Below are 21,620 nucleotides of genomic sequence, written 5' to 3' on the forward strand. Positions count from 1 at the left end.
TAATAAAATAAATAGTTTTATAAAAAATTATAAAAAATATAAACAATTTATTAAACATCCCTATACACAAAATGATTTTTTTCTTGAAAAACATGATAAATATTTTTTTTTAAATTATGTTCTATAAAAAGTAGAACTCATCTTTTACGGAAAATATGTTAGTAGAAAACGAAATTCCACAGTAGACAAACCAATCTACATTTTTAGAACGAAAAAATCTAGTTTTTTTTTTAAATTCTAAATATGGACAATGTAAATTCTACTAATCGTAAAGATATCTAGTTTTCTCCAGAATGCAGTTTCTACTTTTATGAAATATTTTAAAATTCCCAGAATGCCAAATCTAGACGCTACTCGAATGTCTGCATGAGATAGAAACTGCCTTCATATTTTTGACATGGTTCTACATATTGTAGAAGGTGTTTTCTACATATAAGAAAATTAAGATAGTTTCAATTAAAAAAATATTCTAACTTTCTAATACGTGTCTATTGCAAAAATTATAGAAATTTCAATTAAAAAATAATCTAAAATTATTTTAAATTCTTAAAACATGTTTCGATCGATTTTCCTTGTCAAAATATGAAAAAAAAAATATTTTTGTTTTCCTTTTTATTAAAATTTGTTAAATTTTTTTAAAAAACGGTTTTTCTTTTTAATTGAAATTTTTCATTAAAATATTAAACTTTTTTTTATAAAAATGTTTGTAAAAAAAACTTTGTAAAACGTTTTTATTAAAAATAAAGCTTTGTAAAACGTTTTTAATGAAATAATTTTTTTATAATTTTTAATTAAAAGTACTAAATTAACTTTATAAAAAAATTTAAAAAGTTTTATTTTTTAAAAAGTCTAAATATTTGTAAGTTTTTTGGTTTTACTAAAAAAAAAAAAATTAAATTTAATGTTTATAAAACGTTTTTTTTCCTTTTTATTAAACTTTTCAAAATTTAATTAAATTTTAAAATTGTGTTTAATCTATTTAATTTGATTAATCAATGATTAATTTTGGAATTATGAAAAAAAATTATACTTAAGGGACAACTCAAAGATGATATTATACTAAATAGACAACCATGTTATTTTTTGTTCCGTTTTAACAAATTTCCCTTCTTTGTATTAACAATCACTTCTACAGGCCCTAATGCATATGTCACCTAAAGTTGAGATGCCCTTTGCTTATTTGAAATGTTGTTCAAACTCATTACCCAAGAAGAAACATTTATAAGAGCTCAAGCAAGTGTGCTAAAAGATTTTTTTGGTTCATAGTTAAATTACTTTTTCACTTTCGTCCATATCAATTTTTAACACAAGTCGTCCATATCAGTTAGTTGACCAATTTCTAATTGACCCTCAACTTTTTCTTTTTGATACTTTTAACTAGGGGTGGCTTTCGGATACCCGTTGGGGTTTGAATTGGGTATTCCAAATTTTCAGGTATTTTGATATATGGATGTAAAACATGTTTGGTTATTTATGTACTTTGAATTGGGTTGGATATTTTTAGTTAGGGTTTGGTTATTTCGGATCGTGTTCCGGATATTTAGATTTAGATTTTTTTTTGATATTTCATTTCTCAAGCTTTTTGAATTTCTCAATATTTCATTTTATTTTAATAGTTAAATGATTAATAGATTTGGTTATTGTTAAAAGTATTGGATGTAACTTTTGTTAATACATAAAACAAAAGCTTTGCATACATTTTAAGTGAGTAGCAAATCAATTTGTACATAGTAATATGTATATCATATGATCGTAAAGTATTTTTAGCATAAATATAAATAATTTCAATGAAATAAAAGATATAAAATAGAAATATAAGGTTAAGTATATATATGTTCGGTTATATTCATGTATTATCCATCCGAGTATAACCCGATTAGATTCGGATATCCAATATTTTTTAATTTAATACTTATTCAAGTATTTTGTTATTTTAGTTCAGATTTCGATTTGGATTTTTTGGGTCGAGTTTGAATACGTGTTCTGGTATCCGATAAAATGTCAGACCTACTTCTAATCTTTCTTTTTGGGCTTTAGCCCTGTCTATGAATCACGCACATGGATGTTCAATCTGAGTCAACGTCTCGCCTACCCCTATTTCATAATGCCAAATCTCCTATGGGCTCCTAGAATCTCCTATGCCCCTATTTCATAATTCTTTTTTTTATCAAAACTTAAATACCCAAATTAAATTCTTCCTGGTCATCAAAACTAAACCCTAACCCTCCCCCCCTTTTGGATTAGTGAACCCATGGGTAAGTATTTAAATTCTATAACTTTCAAATTCGAAAAAATATATTTTAAAATCGTTTTTAATCATGTTTTAATGATTTTTTCGAAAATATTGAAAAAACGTTTTTTGAATTTCTGAAACATTTTTATCAAATTCTATAAATCAAATAAAAAATATTCACGTTTTCAGTTTAATTTTATGATTTCCCGTTTCACATATAAAATTAAAAGAAAAAGGTCTTTTTGAGATTGTGTTATGAGATATAGAGGTATGAGAGGAATTGCCTCGTTCAATCTGGATATAGACTTGGTTCAATCTTTTTGGGTTTTTGGTATTTCGGTTTATAAAAACAGCTATCATATTAAAACCGTTTTTAATTTTGTTTGGTTAATTTTATATACCATCGGTTTTTTGTTTATTCAATTTTATACAAAATATCCATAAGTAGATTATTTTGTACTTTTAGTTTACTATTTAGAATAGTTAATAAAAACATTAAATTAATAACAACAATTGTTTTTATAGAATAAAATGAAAATTTAGTAGCACATAATAAAATTAAATAGCTAAATATTAACATATATATTTGTTGACGAAAAGTAAAAATTATGTTTTGCTTAGTGTGATAAAAATGAAAAAACTATTAACTTAAAATAAAGTATTAAATTACCAGAATAAAATTAAGATCATATCAATAAAGTAAATGATGTATATATTATAAATTTTGTTTTCTATTTACATATAATATACATATATATTTTAATTGGTCGGTTTATTAGGTCTGAACGATATAATAAATCATATCTATATACCATATAGTTTCTTAAAAATAACATTCATTTAATATATTCGGTATTATTAAATTCAAACCACTGTTTTTCTATTTGATTCGGTTTTATCGGATTGAACACCTCTAAATTCACACATATCATTTGGTTACAGTTAGATAAATTTTCTAGTAAAGCAACTAATAATATATAAAAAAACTAGAGTAATTTTTGGGTTCACCAACCAATAGGATTTCGTTATTTTATATTTAGTTTCTTTTAAAAAAGAAAAAATTATTGTCATATTTATTATCTTTTTTTTAAATTAAAAAATTAGAAATAATAGTAGTTGCAAAAAATAAATTCTTTTAAATATTTTAATACTGTTAATAAAATACTAAACCCTAAACTCTTAGGTAAACTATAAATCCTTGGATAAAGTATTTTGCTGACGGTTTAGAGTTTATGGTTTGTGATTTTGTATTTATGATTTAGGGTTTAGGACTTATTCACGGGTCTAGAGTTTACTTAAGAGTTTAGGATTTAGTGTTTAGATGACGATACTAAAATATTCAAAAAGAGTTTTTTTTCAACTATTATTATTTATTTCAATTTTTTTATTTTTTCAGAAACATAATAAATTTGACAATATTTTGTTTTTTTTAAAGATACTAAATATGAAATAACAAATTTCTATTGGTTAGTGAAATTAAATATTCGCCCCTTTTCGTGAACCCAATAATTACTAAAAAAACTATATATACGAACAAAAAGCAATTTATTGGAGAATCTGAAGCCATGATAATTGGGTGTTCGCAAGACGGGGTTCTAAACATAATATAACCGTTTCTTAATCTTAACTAAGAAAAACTTAATCTTAACCATCTCTTAATCTTAACCTAATATAAGAACGTTCTTTTAATCTTAACCGTCTCTTAATCTCAACTTAGATTAAATTTCTCCGGAGATGTTTTTATATTAAGCTAAAAAATTCACGATAAGAACCCCAATTATCATGCTCTGGCTATCATTAAAGCAACATCCAATTAAGATTCTGTGTAAACGGAAAATTTTATATATTACTTTACATGGAAAACTTGGTGGCCAAGTTCCTTGCTCTGTATAGAAGGATTTAGGTGGGGATCATGTGAACATCTCGAGTTACGGTTCTTCTTTCTTCTTATTTGTTTTGTTTTAATTTACTGTTTAATTTTAGCAAAAAAAAAGATTGGTCATGGCTCTCCTTCTGAACCAGTACTCCCCGAAGCTCTTCATTCGGAAACCGGTGTTGGTAAGAGCCTCTTCTGGCAGCTCATCTTCCCCGGTGCAAACCCCTCCTTGTGTCGTCTTAGGCGCCGATCCTTGTGGGGCGGATCATGTATTACTCAGATTTGCATATGCTACTAGAAATTTTCCTAAATTGATAAAAAAGGCGCCTGTCGAGTTGGTGTATAACGATGCAGAAGTAACAACAGTCGGGTCCTCTCATGGATGGGTAGCCTCTTTGATGCATGACGTAGGAACTCTAAGTCTCCATGATGATCTAAACCCGGTTGCATCTGATGCAAATCCAAAACGTATCTCCCTGCCTCCTCTTGTAACTGTGCCTTATTGCCAAACCCAAATTATCACCAACGTGTCCTTGTCCTCACTATCTCCAGAGGAAAAAGATTGTGTCGTGGCTGTTAAGTTCATGGGACCTCAACTCAGCTACTGCAGACCCTCTGCTCAAGGCAACTCCAAGTGGTTCAACATCAGGATCGCAAACCCTAGCTTCTTCTCCTCCCGTGTCATCTTTTCCAAGAAACATAACATGTTTCGCATACCTGCATCTGGAGGCCAACTCATTGCATCATGGAATCTCTGCAAAGACGAGCACACACCCAAGATTCAGGTGTTGCGATATCATAACCTTCCGGAGCTGAGCGAAGCCGAACGTGAGGTTATGGATACCTGTTTCACGACCCAACACTTGGTGGAATCACAATCCACAGGTGAAACCATTTTGGTCAAGTGTTTCAGACAGACCGTGGACGGTGGTGCCAGTTCGAAAATAAAAGCTGTAATGGTGTTCAAGGTAAGCCCCATGGGAAATGCTTTTTACACTCGCCACATTGGAGATCTCACCATTTTCATCTCAAAGTCTGAGCCATTCTGTGTCCGTGCTAGCTCTTTTCCTGGGGTGAGTCCTAACGAAGTCTATATCTTGGATATCGACGAGATCGTACTTGTCAGGCTTGATGATTCTGCCATCTCAACTTTTGCTTACAGGGTCGTGGCCCCTTACTTTTTTCCACCTCAAAATATAGAATATTAAGTTTGGGATTAAGTTTGAGTCTAGAGTCTGTCTTCTCTTTAAAATCTTTCATCAATCAAAATAAAGTATGTTTTAGTTTATGCTCTGTGAGAATAGAGTTCCAATTAAACAAAATTAATTAGTATCTCAACAACTTACAACACTTGTGTTATGTTCTTCAAGAAACCCTAACAAGAACTCAAAACCGAATCCTAAGACTCAATTCTCTAAATGAAAATGCTCATACCTCGATGTTGCCATTAAGATTAGCAAGAGACGATATGGCTGTTACATGATTGCCTGCTGGACATTGAGCAACTCCTCAATGGTTTTCATTCTGGAAATAAAACTGTAGGAGAAGAAGATGATGATCAACAGGTTATGGTCGTTTCAGGAAAACTATTTCATCAACAACAACCCTCTGTTATTACTTGATGATGATCTTGATTTATCTGATCTTGATTTAGAGACAATGTTCGAATGTTTGAGCAGCGATGAGTTTGCAGCTTCTTTTCTAATACTATCCTTAAGCCTATGCATCAATATTTATAAAACAAAATACCATATAATCTCACCTTATTTATGGTAAAAATTGATGTAAAAAATATCTACGGTAAAAAACTTAAATGAAACGATTATTAATGATTTCATTTCTATAATGATATTATTTATATGAACAAACATTAATGTCTCTAGATCTTAATTTACTTAATCAAATTATTTTAAACTAGGGTTTTACCCGTCCTACGGGCGGGTGAGTTAACAACAAAACTATTTTAGTTTTATTAAGCGTTTAAAAATTTATCTTATATTGAAAATAATAAATATAATTTATTTTAATTCTAAGATCATATTGTAAATTTTATTAAATTTTTTTGGTTGAATTGAAAAGACCACTAATATTTTTTTTTGTTAGAGAACAAAATTATTAAATAAAAATTGAAGAAAATGTAATGATTTATATTTTCTATTAGATTTCTATATCAATTTTATATAGTTAAAGAAAATGTAAAGTAAAAGTAACAAATCTTTTTATTTTAAAGATTATCAGATTTTAATATAATTACAATAACTAATTTTGACGATAATAAATTAATACACCTATCTCCAAGTAAAATCAATTCAAATCAAATATAATGTGTTAAAATTGTAGAAAGTTATATTTAAAAGTAATATATAATAGTTTTAATAATTTCATAAATAATAGTTAGTATATGTTATGTAACAACAAATGATGTTTTATAATAAATGTTTATTCCAGTTTATATTAAATTTTCAATTTATAATGTAATTTCTTTAATTTTAGTGTTTTGCTAATTATTTGTTTTAAAATTATTTTAGCAATTGTTGAACTTTTTCTATTAAAAATTTATGTTGGAAAATTTTGCTCATGCTATTTGAAAAAAAGAATTTGTTGTAGATTAATATAGTTATAAATTAATAAAGTATTACATTTCGAGCAGAAATTTACTTGAGTTTCACACGCTATCATATCAAATAATTTGTTTGGAATAACTGTTTCTGAATTTTATCAGTCATTTATATTTTTTTCTCTCATTTCATATGTTGTAGAGTTCTTATTTTGTAACTCATTTAGTTTTATTAAATTAGAATTTTGTTTTGGTATAGATATGAGAACTAATTTCCTGTTTGTATGTTGAAAATCTGTTAAAAATATGTCCTAGATGGTTAAATGTCTACTTTATTTACTTTCCTTTTTATATATTTTTGGTTTGGCCCTAATGATTTCTTGGCTTTGATACAAAGGTGTGCTGAAAAATTAGCTGCCTAACGTTAATTTTGCTATTATAGGATTATTATTGTTAATTTATTTTTGTGTACCATGAGAATAATATATTCCCATTGTCTAGTCCTCCGTGAGAGGTTTATTAATTTCTATGTCATTAATTACTTAACATTCCTATGCATAACGTCTATAACTTCATCATATGCTCTTAGCCTCTGCTCCCATGTTGGTAAACTGGATCAACTTTGACTGTGCCGCTTTCAACGTTTTATCCCTAAACGCTCCTGAATCTGAACTGCAGTTTTTGTGGCTGTTTGGTATGCCATCAGAGCGTCGTTAAGATTCAGTTAATCATATAGGAGAGCGCCTCAGTTTGACATCTCCCCTTTGCAAGCACATGGTGTCCACTACTTTTGCCAGCAACATTCATATCTATAAACTGGGATACTCTGCAAATAAGCAGATAAAGTATAATCTATTTTGTTGTGCTAAATCTCTAACCCAATATTAATATCTCGTTGTAAGTGGCGTCTCAGAGATAAGTCTTGGTGACCCTCTTTTGGCCATCCTGACCGGGTTGCAGAACGATAGAGAACCCAAGTTTTTTTAAAGCATTGTACAATCTCAAGCTCGCTTCAAAAGCTGGAGCTCTTCCTTCTACCATCCACCTACACTAAAGCTATTAGACTCGAACGGTGCAGACCTATATTCCACCAAAAATAAATCAATCAGTACGCTAAAACCTATTGCAATTACAACAGAACCGAGATATTACGTTTGTCGTTATTTTTTTTGTCTATGCACACTAAACAAATGACAGAGACCAGAAATAGGAGATACTAACTCAATCTCTAAGCCTCCCACTGATGAATTGTTGATGATGTAGATATAATCCTGATGAAAGATTAAATTATTAAATTCCGAAGAATTAACGTGATAAGTAGAGAAGCAAGATATGAAGTGTTCATACCTCAATATTACTAGTTGCATCATGTTGATCCCATCTTCCACCGTCACACTTGAAGACCCTGTAGTCATCAGTCACGAAACCAGAGTCACCATTAACCTTAAAATTTTGAAACAATACAACACAGTAATCAATTTTGCTATGCATAGCAAATAGCACTTGTAGTCGCAGACTTGGCTAAATAAGAAATCAATATTCCCTTTACAAACGATAACTAATACATAATAATTCCAAATACATAGTTTAGTTTCTCCCAAACCAAACCAAATCTCACCACGTCAAATAGCACTGATCAGTAACCAGATCAAATTGCATTGTCATTCTGTAAAATGAGGAGCACAGAAAAGAAGATAAAATAAGATTTTACCTTTCTGACGGTTGATAAATCTAGATATTGGAATCATTTTTAAAAACAGGGGAAAGAAAAAACTCACTAACGTTTATCATGGTATATAAGTGATTGCTGCGGAAGAAGACACAAAGTTGACCTTCTCCAAGGCCTTCTTCCAAGTAAAAGGGCCTGGAGAAAATGACAAATAACGATTTTGTCCAACTATGGTCACCTCAAATTCTTGATCACTTCACCTGAAAATTCAACCATGGTGAGTTTTCTTAAGAAAGTTGGGAAACATATGAGGTTTTCTCTTAGCAAAATAGAATACAATGTGTAAGAACATACCTCTTTCTGTTTGTCCATGAATTGAGTCGCCTTCATAAACTGGAAAACATATAGTTACACATATGCATCATGGGAATGGTCACTAAGATATGGAAATGCAGTGAGCATTAATTTTTGAGTGAGTGAATTCAGTTGTAACATATCTCCAGCTTGCACTTCAGGTGATTTCATAAAGAGATACCGATTCATTTACCTGGGTGGGTTAGTAGAAGTTTCGGCTTCATACTTGACCTGAATCTCAGAACTGCTCTGATATTGGTTGAATCCAAATTAAATCTTCTCAGAAATCACAAACACATCATCTGTTTACTGCTATTCTCAGTCTGAACATCACAACCGTCTCCATTGAAGACAGCTACACACCGTCAGGACCATTTAAACAGATGATTTCAGTTTGATCTATGATCTACCAAAAAAATAATTTAATCAAACCGATAGATACGCCATGAACAACAACGATGCAATTACAACAGAACCCAGTTATCTTAATCAGAAAATGGAATCTCAATGTGGAGAAGATACTAAGCTAACAGATTTATGTTTAATATATAATCAAGAATCATCATTACTTCAGATTTATGACGGATAAAGATCCAACAGTCAATAATAGAGAGCGTACCCGTAACCATGAGCCATGTACTAGTCTAAATTCGTGAGGAGCTTCTAGTCGATGTCGAAGATCCACATGGCCTTACATCTCAGATTCAGGCGTAGTTGGTCTCTGCGGCCAGCCTCCGTAGGTATCTGCTTTGGAGGAGCAAAAGACGTTACTTTCGGGTTTGATGAAGGAGGTGGAGAGGCCAAGAGGTAATCTTTATTAGAAGCCCTTCCACCAATCAGCTGATTCTCTGAAGAATTGCTTATAAGAGGAAGAGAGACGACTTTAGAATCTAAATCGCCAAGGTGAGAAGACATGAGAAGACCAAGAGACACAATGAGACGCAAAACTCGGATGAAACTCGAAATAAGTTATACGGTGCGTTTTCAAAATTCGACACCTGTCACCACCTCCTTAAAATAAACTATTTTATGAGGTGGCAAAAAGAAAAGAGAATTGAGCTTTTATTTATGTTATTATACGATTAGGTTATTATTAACATACTAGGGGCGAAACCCCGTGCAAGCGCGGAGATGTTAGAAATACTTGAGTTGTTATTGAAAATGTAGATGGAGGTGGAGTGTAGAAGAAGAGTTGAAAATGTAGATGGAGGTGCAAGTCAATCATTTAGCTCCATCGCTTCTTTCAGTACTCCTCTTGCCGTCCCTAATCCGAGGTTCACCTAGCCGAATCATCAATGTTAATTCCGTGGTAAGTTCTATGATCACTAACACTGCAGGCTCCATCCAAGTCTGTGTTCTCTACTTTTCTATGCTAATGTCATGTTGTACAATTTTTTACCAACCATACAAAATATAACGTCCACCCTTTTTCTTTAAAGATAAAAAACAGAAGTCTATAAATAAAACAAAACCATTCAAATAGAAAATAACTGTAAAGTCTAAAATAGGAAATGCATAATACGTTAGATAAATGTTAATGAAACAATAACAGAGTTGGCTTGACGGTGGGAGAGTTTTTTTAACTTCACTCACGGAGGCGCTTGAGGATATTCTTTTTGCCTCCCAAGGTAGTTGGACTTGGTTCCTTGTATTCACCTCTAACCTTGTTCCTGGCAGTTCCAGACGCCTCCCCCCACATTCTACCTCAGAAAATTCAACTTCATTGGTCTTGAAAGTTAGAACTTCATTGGTTTAAGCAACCACAAAACTGAATATTAGCGTAAAAGTTAAAACATAATGAGTTGTACCTGGCTGTGAACTCTGCGATGGCTTGAAGGGCTGGATAAAAATACAATTTTGTTGCTGTCGTGAAGTATAGGGTACCTGCGGAATGAAGATGTTTTGGAAATCATATGATGGAACAACATTAAATCTTGCATAAGTAAAGAAAGTGACAAACGATGTTCAATATGATGGCTGAGTTTACAGTTTACAAACCTCCGAAGATTTTGGGATTCACAGTAGTAACCACCATGACTGACTGTGACCTATCACCTGAGTTAATGAGACCCCTAAACATTGCTGCTTCATCATCACACAAAGAAAGGTAGACGACAACCCTCCTGTTATGCAAATTGGAATAAGTTATTACGATAAAGATGACTTCTGAAATAGTTAAACAAATTAACGGTGTTGGTCACTTACGGTGAAATGAACAACAACTCGGCTCGTAAATGTAGCGTCATTCAGGTCCGAATCTTAGACAGATTGAATTTGCCCAACAACATCTGCGATGTGATGAAAAAAAAAAGAATAAATGCAGTAAAAAAATAGAAATTTAAAATAAAAAACCAAGAGTTTATGAAGAACAAACCTCAAATCGTGAGACTCTTACAACCTCAAAAATATCAACAACCAAATTCTGCAGGTAGAGATGGAAGATTAAGATCATTACCTTTTTACAGAATCAAAGATGTAAGGAAAAAACACTCCTGGTTACAATACCTTCTCATGAAAGAGGAGCAGAGTGATTCCATGAATTCACCTTGCTTCTTGATTTTTCGAGTCCAAAAACGGAGGAGATGACCAACATGATCTGGGCAGATCTACGGAGGCGGAGAGGGTCAAGGGGGAGTGCGCCATCTCTGAGTGACTTTCAACGCTTTATAAAATAATAAATTGACAGTGGTTCCAAGGGTCAATCATCCCCCTAAGCCGTTGATATATATAGAGTTTGCGTGAAGGTAACGGAGGCGTCGACATCGTGACTGTCTCTAATGTGATTATCAATGATTCACGAATTAAAACCTATATATCAAACCTAATGGGAGGTGAAGAGATAACGGGGAGATCGAGTTCAGAGATGAGAAGAGAAACAAAAGTTTTTCAGAAGTGAAAAGAGATATGGCGGATCGAATTCTGTGAGGAAGAAAGAAAAGGATGGAGCCCTAATTTTGGATGTATGACAAAACACATAGTTTTACCCAAATCAAACTAACAACAATCGTATTAGAACAAACAAACCGGACCAAAAACCACACATTTACGACCAAAATAAACCGGACAGAATGTGGGCGTCACTAACATTAAAAAGATGCTGACGTGGACCTTCTAGGAAAAGAGAAAAGTCCCTCATTATATATATGATTTTAATTCCTCTCCCCCCCCTCCACAGTGATTTAAATTTATATATTTATAATGGTGATAAAAAAAAATATTTTGAAATAATTCTTATATGCTTCAACATCTTTAAATGCATTCTTCAAACACTATATATAATCATATAAATAATTTTTTCCATAATATTATTTTATTAATTTTTAATATTAAAAAAATCATCAAAGTACCAAAAATTAAAAATCTAATAGTTTCTTAAATTTTTTGTAAACTTTAAATATATATTAAAATTTTAACTTTGGAAATATTATCAGTTTTCTCTGGATTTTTAAATAGATCGACCTTGTTTAGGTCACATGTTAATGACAATTTTCAGTTTTTTTCCAGATTTTATCATATTTTTAAATAAATATTTTTTTTATTAAGTATAAACTGGTTTATATAAAAATCACAAGGTTTAACGGTTTAACCATTTTTCCGGTTAAATAAAATTTAAATTAAAAACGTAATCTCCGCAGAAAACAAAAACTAGAGTCTAACTGGTGAACAAGGAATGATGAGGAATAATGCATTCCTTGATGTTCCTAAAAAAATTTACCATTTATAAAAAAAAAAAAAATTCCATTCCTTATCATTCCTTTAACTGCAGAGAAATATAGAACAATATTGTTCCTTACTAAATATGATAAGGAATAAGGATTCCTTGCCATTCCTTAAAGTCTGAAGCATTCCTTGATGTTCCTAAATATGATGAGGAATAATGCATTCCTTGATGTTCATAAAAAAATTTACCATTTATAAAGAATATTTTTTTCCCATTCCTTATCATTCCTTTAACTACAGAGAAATATAGAACAATATTGTTCCTTACTAAATATGATAAGGAATAAGGATTCCTTGCCATTCCTTAAAGTCTGAAGCATTCTGTGTATTACTTTCTAATAGCTTTTTACAATTATTTTTTGCGTAGACTTAAAAAAAAAGAAAAAATTTCTATCAAATATTTTAATAATATATATTTGTAAAAGACCATGTAATAGTAATTTTTCTTTTCTAAAATTTTGAAACGGACTGTAAAAGACTATTTTTGTAACAAAATTTTTCCTTTTCTAAATATCTTTTAAATCAACAAAAGAAAACTGTGTCATATTTTTTACACATGTCATAATTTTTTTAAAAAAAAGAAAATTTACTTTCAAATAGTCTTTTTACAATAACCTTTTGTAGATATTCAAAAAGTGAAAATTACTATGAAATATTTTTTTAACAATATATAAAGTAAAAAAAAAGACTATGTAAAGGTAATTTTCCTTTTCTAAAATTCTAAAAGGATCTTAAAACCTATTTTTGTAATGAGATATTTCCTTTTCTATATCTCTTTTAAATTCTAAACAAAATATAATTATACCATATTTTTGACATATGTCATAATATTAAAAATGTATTGACACATGTTGCTACTATGTTAATTAGTAACTTTGAAGAACTAAATTTTATATAGTAAGATTTTTTTAAAAGGAAAATTGTTATTTAACACATATTACATTTTTAAATATATAATTGTCATTCTTTGGATCTTGAAAACTTTGAAGAATCAAGTTTTATATAATAATTTTATAAGATTTTATAAAAAAAAAATTTTAATTTGTAACAAAATTATCTTACAACATTTTTGTATCTTATCATTATTTTTAACCCACGTTAAAAAATTATTAAGAAATTATTTATATGAAAAGTTTTGTTTCTTTACAGTTTTTTGTTTAATACTTTTAGAAAAAAAAAACTAACTTTTAAAAAATTTATGGTATAAATTTTTAAAAAAGAAAATTGTTATATCACATGTCATAATTCTAAATATATTATTGACATGTGTTGTGATCTTGATAATTAGTAATTTTGAAGAACAAAGCTTTAGATAATAAGATAGTTTCTCACGATTGTTCGTATAGCTTTATATAATTTAGTTTTTTCCGTTATTCGGAATGTGTATGTATACATGTTTTTCAGAATATATAGTTTCATGAAATTAATGAATTACTGATGTGGATATATATTTGTTAACAATTTTATATTCGTATTTTCACGAAAAATGAGATAATATTTTCGGTAAAAAAAACAATAGTATCACAGGTTTTTCTGAGGACAATGTATAATTTTATTTTTGATGGATAAATGTGAAATTATGATGATTTGTTTTTTTGTTAAACCAAGATGTCTAGACCAAAATTCAACTAATCTATCAAAAGATCTCACCAATGATTAATCTAACTTCAGATTTGTAAAAATATTTAAATCATGTTTTTGCATTTGCAAAATGCATAAAAATATATTTTGCATAATAGTTGTAGATAGTCTGATGATATAATGATGACAAGTGTTTTAATTGGTGCATTTGAATAGACATTATCTGATTGGTTAATGTTGAATGTGTTATGTGTAGTTGACATATTTGATCGACACGTGGTAGTTTTTAAAAAGGAGCATCAATAAGATCATGTTATGAAGAGAAATGTGTTGAACATGGTAGCATGATGATGGTTATACATATAAGACTGAAAATACTATGATGACATCACTATGACCAAAATGATTACTTTATGATTATGATATTTGTGGTTATGATGGTAAGGTTATGTTAATTATGTTTTGTATTTGTAAAATTGTTAATTTTATATTTAATGATTTATGAATACTATTGAACACAACATAAAATATTGTTATTATAAAAATTACTAGATTTTGATCCGCGCTTTCAAAGCGTGGGTTTGTTTCCTTTGTCAATTTTTTTTGTAACGAATGTATTTCAATATAAAATATGTATCAACTGTTTTAATGGTTTTTTAAGATTTGTATTTTTTAAGTTTATCGGTTGTAAGGATTGAAACCGGAGTTTGATTGATTGATTTGGTGTTATTATATATAAATAGAAACATTATATTGCTTACTAAATTCGTGTTACAAATAATAGGGATAAAGAGTCCATAAATTATTGAAAGCAAAAAACCATGCATAAAAAGTGCTCTAAAGAAAATAATAGGATAACTTAAAAAAACATCAAGAATGATACTCAAAAATGATATATATATATTTATTAATTATTTTTAGATTTAACGTATATAAAACATCAAGAATGATACTTTTAAATTGGTTTAAAATACTTGAAAATATATATAGATAGTCAAAACTAAATAACTGAAATAGTTAAAGTATACTCAAATCACCAAAAATACTTAAAATATTTATTGATTCCCTATCCAAAATTTTAAATCAAACCAATTCATACGTTAAGTTTAGGTATTCTGACATATGTTATTTAAATTTATAGGTAATATATTTATTTAAAATTTTGAGAAATTTAAAATATATAGTGATTTAAAACTTTAAAAATAATTTAAATGAGAAATCCAAACCCGAACCAAACCCGTAAAGATCCGAATCAAACTCAAACAAAAATTTAGAAACATCCTAATAGGGGTGAAATCTTTGACCTCGAAAATCCGAAACGCAAACCGATCTGAACCAAACCCGTACGGGTACCCGGAAAACCACCCTTAGTCATTATTATATATTGCATATTTTTATCATAAAATTAATAGTATTTTATACGTACCATCATATAAGTAATCATATATTTAATAGTATTTTATATGTACCATCATATAAATAATTACATATATTATATTTTAAAAACTTAATATGATATATAAAATCATTATTTGAGTTGGTATTTCAAATTGAGCTTCGTATTATACTTTTCTTATATATATTGACAACATTTTTTTAATGAAGGACTTATTATATAATAAGATTAATTCATTTATTATTCCATGATTCATCTGCGGTCGACCCGATGATCCAATAACGATAAAACATTTGGTTCAGTGTCTGGATTCAAAACACTGATGAAACTTGAAAAAATCTCTAAGAGATTTCATAACCTAAAGAAAAAGGAAATGATATCTCAGTGAAATATGTTAGAATTTAGATTTAATTTTAGGCTTAGTTATAATTGTCATATATTGAATTGGTTGTAATATTACAATAAATGTAAACTATTAATTCCTGAAGTATATTTTAATCCGAAGATGTGAATAGTTAAAAAATAATAAATTTGTTATATAAAAGAATAAGTTAAGTCTTCGATAATTTTTTTTTTAAAAAATTAAGTCTATGGATAATTTATACCTAATTTAAATGCATTGAAAGTCCAAATAATACAGTCCGTCAATACTATTAAATCATTATAGTACACAAACGCTTGAGTTCCACCAATTTATGCCAATAACAATATAAAATTTAAAGCAAAAATTGGCGGACTGCATTATTTGGACTTTGAACAAACGATTGAGTTCCACCCACTGATATTTATACAATAGTAACTATCGTTGGGTTGATATTTTGCGGAACTGACTGTAAAATGATAAAGCAAAAATCTTATTATTATTAAGGCCAGTTTAATGTAAGAACATACTAATAACATGTGTATCAAATACACTAATTAATTAAATTAAAAAAATCTGAACGAAACACCAACACACAGAAAAAAATCATATGATCTCTTCTTGTAAGAGTTCAGAAGGTTTTTCTTTACCGAACTTTCTTCTGCCTCAGTTAAAAGAGGAACCTTGTAAAATATATTAAAAGTAAATTTCAAAATTTTACAAAATGGCTAACTAAAATATACACGTGATAAGCATACCTCAGTTATGCATACCTCGTCTATGATTTAGAAATTTTAGACACACCATTTACAACACCAACTGTCACACTCACCAACATATAAATTCACGAGTTCTTCATCTGTTAATCATGTTAGTACCTGCACAAATATTCACCAAAAATTATTAAAATCTAATTAAAAATATATCTTTAGTTATGATCCAAACAAACCCAAAATATAAACTCACAAAGAAAAAAGCAGTTGAGTTTCACAAAAATAATTAAAAATCATATCTTTCCATGGATTTTTCCTTACTCATACGGTTCAAGACATGGATACAAATGTCCTTTAAGCTTAAACCTCTTACTGAAAATAAAAATTCACCATGAATATTAGATCTATATAGAGAGACTAATCAATCGAGAGAAGATTAAAAGTGAGAGATAAATGTATATATAAGCTAGGGAGTACTGTTAAAGAGATGATCACATGGTGAGACTACGGTGCTCGGGAAATAATACAGGAAGGTTTATCGATCTGTCTTATGCTACCCATCATCCCAGGATCTATTAGACCTGCAAAAGAATAAACATGAAATTTAAATTAGAACACTAATTCGTTAAGAAGATAAAACACTGAAACCATATGAAAACGAAAAGTGTATGTGTATTTTACAAAAAAAGAAGAAGTGTATGTGTCAACTAATGAATCGAGAATACCATTATATAATGAATTGAGAATGTATGTTTAGGGTTTTAATGCCGAGATATTGTTTAGCTTGCAGCATAATTTTCGGTGCTAATTGCATTTGGAAACTAAATTAAATACCACAATATTATTAGAATATATGCTGCAACAGGTTTAAATTTATTGTATCAATTCAAAAGCACATTATATGATGTGGTCTTTATTATCGGATCTTACTAATAAGTTAGGATTACTATTTGGAAAATTTTATTTAAATCACAAAATCTTATTTCTATATACTATCATTCACATTTATTGTTAAGAATATTCATGGATTTGTTTTGATCTCACCCCTAAATATGTGCGATTAAACAAAATATATAGTTGAAACTTGGAGAGAAAGTTGGGGATAATCTCTTTATTACCGGATCTTACTAATAAATTAGGATTAGTATTTGGAAAATCTTATTTAAATCACATCTTATGTTTATCTCGTTTCCATTTCAATACTAACTAATATCTCGATTTTAATTTTGAATTTCTGTTTCTATAAAATATTCCATCGAAATCAAGATGGGTTATTAAAGATATAACGAAAACCAATTCGGAGTGTAAATAGAAATGCAGTATTTTTCTTGGCCTGAGATTTTAGTGGTTGCTAAATATAAGAAACTAAATATCCGATATAATAGAAATTTCCACTTTTTAATATAGATTTACTACATATTTTGATATTTAAAGCTAAATATCTGATTTTCTTAGATATTGTATTTAATCTACTAAATATTAAATAACTGATTTTTTAAATACAATAACACATTAAATAAAAGCAGTAGCCAAAATATAAATCAGTGACACATTATGGTAAATACTCTTTTACCCATATCTATCAATAGAATTTGGAAAATATAGATTTATGTTTCTGTTTTAGCAATTCAAGAGAATATAATCAATACCAACTAATATGTCAGATATTAATATGTCGATTTTGAATTTCTGTTTCTATAAAATATTCCATTGAGGTTAGATGGGTTAGTAAAGAGATTGGAAGCTCATTCGATGTGAAAATAGATTGTGTTTATTAGGCTTGCAATTTAAACTAAATAGAAATATCTTGGGCCTGCGATTTTAGTTTTTAAAAAATAAAACGCCATGTTTTGTAATTATCTTAAGAATGTTTTGTAATTTCTTTAAAAGTGCGGGATTTTTTTGTGGACATCTTAATATTATAAATAGGAATATCTCCATCTATATTTTTGAAAACAAAGAATTATTTTATGTATTAACCCGTTTGTTAGATCACAATAGAAATAATAAATCCATTTGTAAGACCCGTTTGTAATTGATACCTATTTTACATATTTAATGGAAAAACCTGTATTGTAAAAATTTATACTCATTAATTGTATATCGATTTTGGAGAGTCAACTTTATTTTAAAATTTAAATATTGATTTTGAATTTCTGTTTCTATAAAACATTCCATCAAAATCTAAATGGGTTAGTAAAGATATTTGGAAGCCCATTCTGTGTGAAAATAGATTTAAATTATTGGGCTTTCAATTCAAATTAAACAGTAATATCTTGGGCCTGCGATTTTTGTTGTTAGTAAATGAGAAGCTATGTTTTGTAAATAACTTGAAATTGTTAATGAAAAACTCTGTTTTGTAAATAATTTTGAGAATGTTTGGTAATTCCGCTGAAATTTCAGGGACAGGTTTACAAACAGTCAGCTGCTTTAATAGTATAGATGAAATGATCCTTTGGAGTCAAAAAATCATTTTTTCTTTGCGTGCAATTTTTTTTTTAATTCTCAGAAGTGGTATGGAAAGGTTTAACACACAGAGGCGGATCTATAAAGCCCAGGATGGGTGCAGATGTCCCCAAAATGAGTTACAACGTTACAACTAAATTTATGTTCACTGGAGTTATCAAATTTTGCAGCATTATTGGCTAAAGCCTCCTTACTGGCCCCACTCAAACTGAGGTTCGAACCCCACCTACATCATTTTACACTGTTTTGAATTTTTTTTCTTTCTTTTACGTTTCGAATTAACTTATTCCATGCATTATATTTTTTTACCTCATTAGTTCCTTCCAATATTTTTTGGTCAGTTATTCTTGTTAGTCAATTCATTTCCGTTTTAACAAATGATGATTCAGTTTTTTTTTGTAAGTGGATTATTCTTTTTCTTCTTTCAGTTATGTATAAAAGTTATTTTAGCTGTATTATTTAGTTTATTTTCTTCTATATGTTAAAGATATAAAACTAATTCATGTAAAATATCATATAAAACCTAGTAAATTTGTTTTTTTTTACCCTCACTCACAATATTTTCTAGATCCACCACTGATTACACAGTTCAGTGGGAACAACTTCTGCAACTTCTTTTAGATCAAAACAGAGACAAAACTGCAATATTTCTGGTGAGATATGTGTTTTAAGCTATTTTGTATGCTTTATATGATTTATGGAGGGAGCTAAACCAGAGTAAACATGGTGAAAAACCGAGGACAGCAGGACAACTGACCCAAAGAGTGGACAAAAACGTGCGTAATAGGCTCTCTTCCATAGGTAACCAGGTGTATACTGGAGGCTTAGCCATCTGGTTTGCAACACGTACGATATCTACAATTGATCTTTTGAAAAATTCAACCCCAATGTAACACAAAGTGCAAAAAAGTTTTTTTTTGTTTGAATTAACTTAAATTTATTTCAAAAAAAAACATTGTGGAATGAGTTGATTATATACTGTGAGTAATCCATCTGAATATATTTTACACATTGGTGTATTATAAATTTTATGTAGATATTATGTTTAACTGTATCTTTAGTAAGAAAATTGACTATTGTTAACTGAAGAGGAATTACAAAGAAAGTAAATTACAGTAGTCTAACTGTTGAAATATTCACCATGATATTTGAAAATAGATTAATTGTCAGTTATGAATATCCAATATACGTCTTAATAAGAACTCCACATAGGTGTGTGCATCACCATATAAACAATTATATTTCTATACTCAGGGAAGAAGTGGAATGTCAGCAAGTGAGCCACCCGCCATGATGATCCATAGCTTGGTGTGTTGGAGGTAAGAACCATAGTATTCAGTAATGTATGGGAAATGGCATTGTTACAATACAGAAATTTCGTGGGGTTAATAAGACAACGTGAACACCACAATCTTGCATAGCTAATAATTGACGACCTTGCATTGCTAATAATTACCAAAACATTTACCTTCTTTTTTTGTCACGGAAACCAAAACATTTACCTTTTTTTTTTGAAATACAACTTCCATTAAAACTTAAAACTTCAGATTACACTTTGAAAAAGAAACAATCCTAGAACTAGAAGCACAACAATAAAAAGAGAACAATACAACATAACTGATAGATTTAGAGAAACCTCTAGGATAAATAGACAGCGAATTCAGAGAACAACCCGAATGCGTCATGGTAAAAGAAGCCTTCACGACATGGTCGGACAGCAGGGAAATAGTCACCTTATATTGTGATGTTGACATCGACATCCAATCCGCACCTCGGGACCTCGTCGAAACGAATCCCGCTGCATCTTCAGGTCCCGAACGGACCACTCCACAAGATAGCAAGACGGTTATAGATATGGATGGACACTTCCATTTATTGTTTGGAAGGGAAACACTCTTTATCAAAGAGACAATGGGTAGCACAGTTCGCTTCTTCAAGAGGACTGGTGCTGGAGACGTCTCCGGTGAGCCCACCGGTAAAACTACAACTGCTTCGGTAAAAACTCCGTTGAATCCATCGGAAGTTTTCAGGCACTTAATCAATGAGATTAATAACCCCCAAACTATTGTGGGCTGGAAAAGCAGAGGACTGAGCCATTTACAGTTAACGATCATTGGGCTAGCCAAATCCAGATTCAATATGTGATGGCCCAGCTTGAGAAAAGTAGGATCGTGACCTTGATGGTGGAATGAAACGGAGGAGGCGTGGTGGCTGGCGGCAGAGCTGGAGGTGATACGGGTCATCGACACCGTTGATGGAAACCCACCAATACAGGACTTCAGATCCTCAAAGGATATGGAGGAATGGAGTGGTTGCGGGCGAACAGCGGCTGACGAAGTCTCATCGGCAAAGATGGTAAGGGAGTTGAGAGACGGCGAGCGCATGACTCTAAACTGGAACAAATTCAGATCGAAGAACCGTGTTTTATGTGGAATCCCACTAACACCGGTCAACCCATCAGATTTTGTGGTCGGAGAATGAGCTTGCGAAGAGATGGAGGGTGAACGACGGTGGGGGTCTTCTAGCCGGAGTGACAACGAGAGGGGGAGGAGATTCTCAAAACGGGAATCCCCGTAGAACAATGGCGTCGAAGAGACCTTCGAGCTAGAGGAAGCCATCGGAGCCCCGATAGATAAAGAATGTGTTCTTGAATTGAGAAGAACACGAGAACTGGAGCGAAAGTAGTGTAGATTG

At 30.2% G+C, this 21,620-nt stretch overlaps 1 protein-coding gene and 2 long non-coding RNA genes across 8 annotated transcripts; 1 reads left to right on the forward strand and 2 right to left on the reverse strand.

Annotated features, from left to right (window-relative positions):
• Window positions 1-3,993: 3,993 nt before the first annotated feature.
• LOC108846625 (uncharacterized) lies at window positions 3,994-5,397 on the forward strand. Its single transcript, XM_018619837.2, has one exon. It carries the CDS (start codon window positions 4,235-4,237, stop codon window positions 5,315-5,317), a length of 1,083 nt encoding a protein of 360 aa, XP_018475339.1. The 5' UTR covers window positions 3,994-4,234; the 3' UTR covers window positions 5,318-5,397.
• A 1,675-nt stretch (window positions 5,398-7,072) lies between these two features.
• Window positions 7,073-9,637, reverse strand: LOC108844430 (uncharacterized). Of its 4 annotated transcripts, none has more exons than XR_008943354.1 (8): window positions 9,309-9,637; window positions 8,883-9,088; window positions 8,690-8,728; window positions 8,449-8,595; window positions 8,285-8,332; window positions 8,014-8,071; window positions 7,888-7,937; window positions 7,073-7,746 (listed from the first exon to the last, which is right to left on the reverse strand). It is a non-coding gene; the product is annotated as an uncharacterized LOC108844430 (long non-coding RNA). The 4 variants fall into 4 exon arrangements; XR_001948448.2 differs by having other exon boundaries at window positions 8,883-9,095; XR_001948450.2 differs by having other exon boundaries at window positions 8,445-8,595; window positions 8,883-9,095.
• Window positions 9,638-16,227: 6,590 nt separating this feature from the next.
• Window positions 16,228-17,261, reverse strand: LOC108846811 (uncharacterized). 3 transcript variants are annotated; one of them, XR_008943596.1, is made up of 4 exons: window positions 17,186-17,261; window positions 16,956-17,041; window positions 16,782-16,832; window positions 16,228-16,625 (listed from the first exon to the last, which is right to left on the reverse strand). It is a non-coding gene; the product is annotated as an uncharacterized LOC108846811 (long non-coding RNA). The 3 variants fall into 3 exon arrangements; XR_001948819.2 differs by lacking the exon at window positions 17,186-17,261 and having other exon boundaries at window positions 16,956-17,162; XR_001948818.2 differs by lacking the exon at window positions 17,186-17,261 and having other exon boundaries at window positions 16,938-17,162.
• Window positions 17,262-21,620: the final 4,359 nt, after the last annotated feature.

This window comes from Raphanus sativus, chromosome 3, assembly GCF_000801105.2.
Source record: "Raphanus sativus cultivar WK10039 chromosome 3, ASM80110v3, whole genome shotgun sequence".
Lineage (NCBI taxonomy): Eukaryota > Viridiplantae > Streptophyta > Magnoliopsida > Brassicales > Brassicaceae > Raphanus > Raphanus sativus.

Bases quoted from the DNA above. Each gene is read 5' to 3' on its own strand.
- LOC108846625 (XM_018619837.2), top strand. From the start codon at position 4,235: ATGGCTCTCCTTCTGAACCAGTACTCCCCGAAGCTCTTCATTCGGAAA.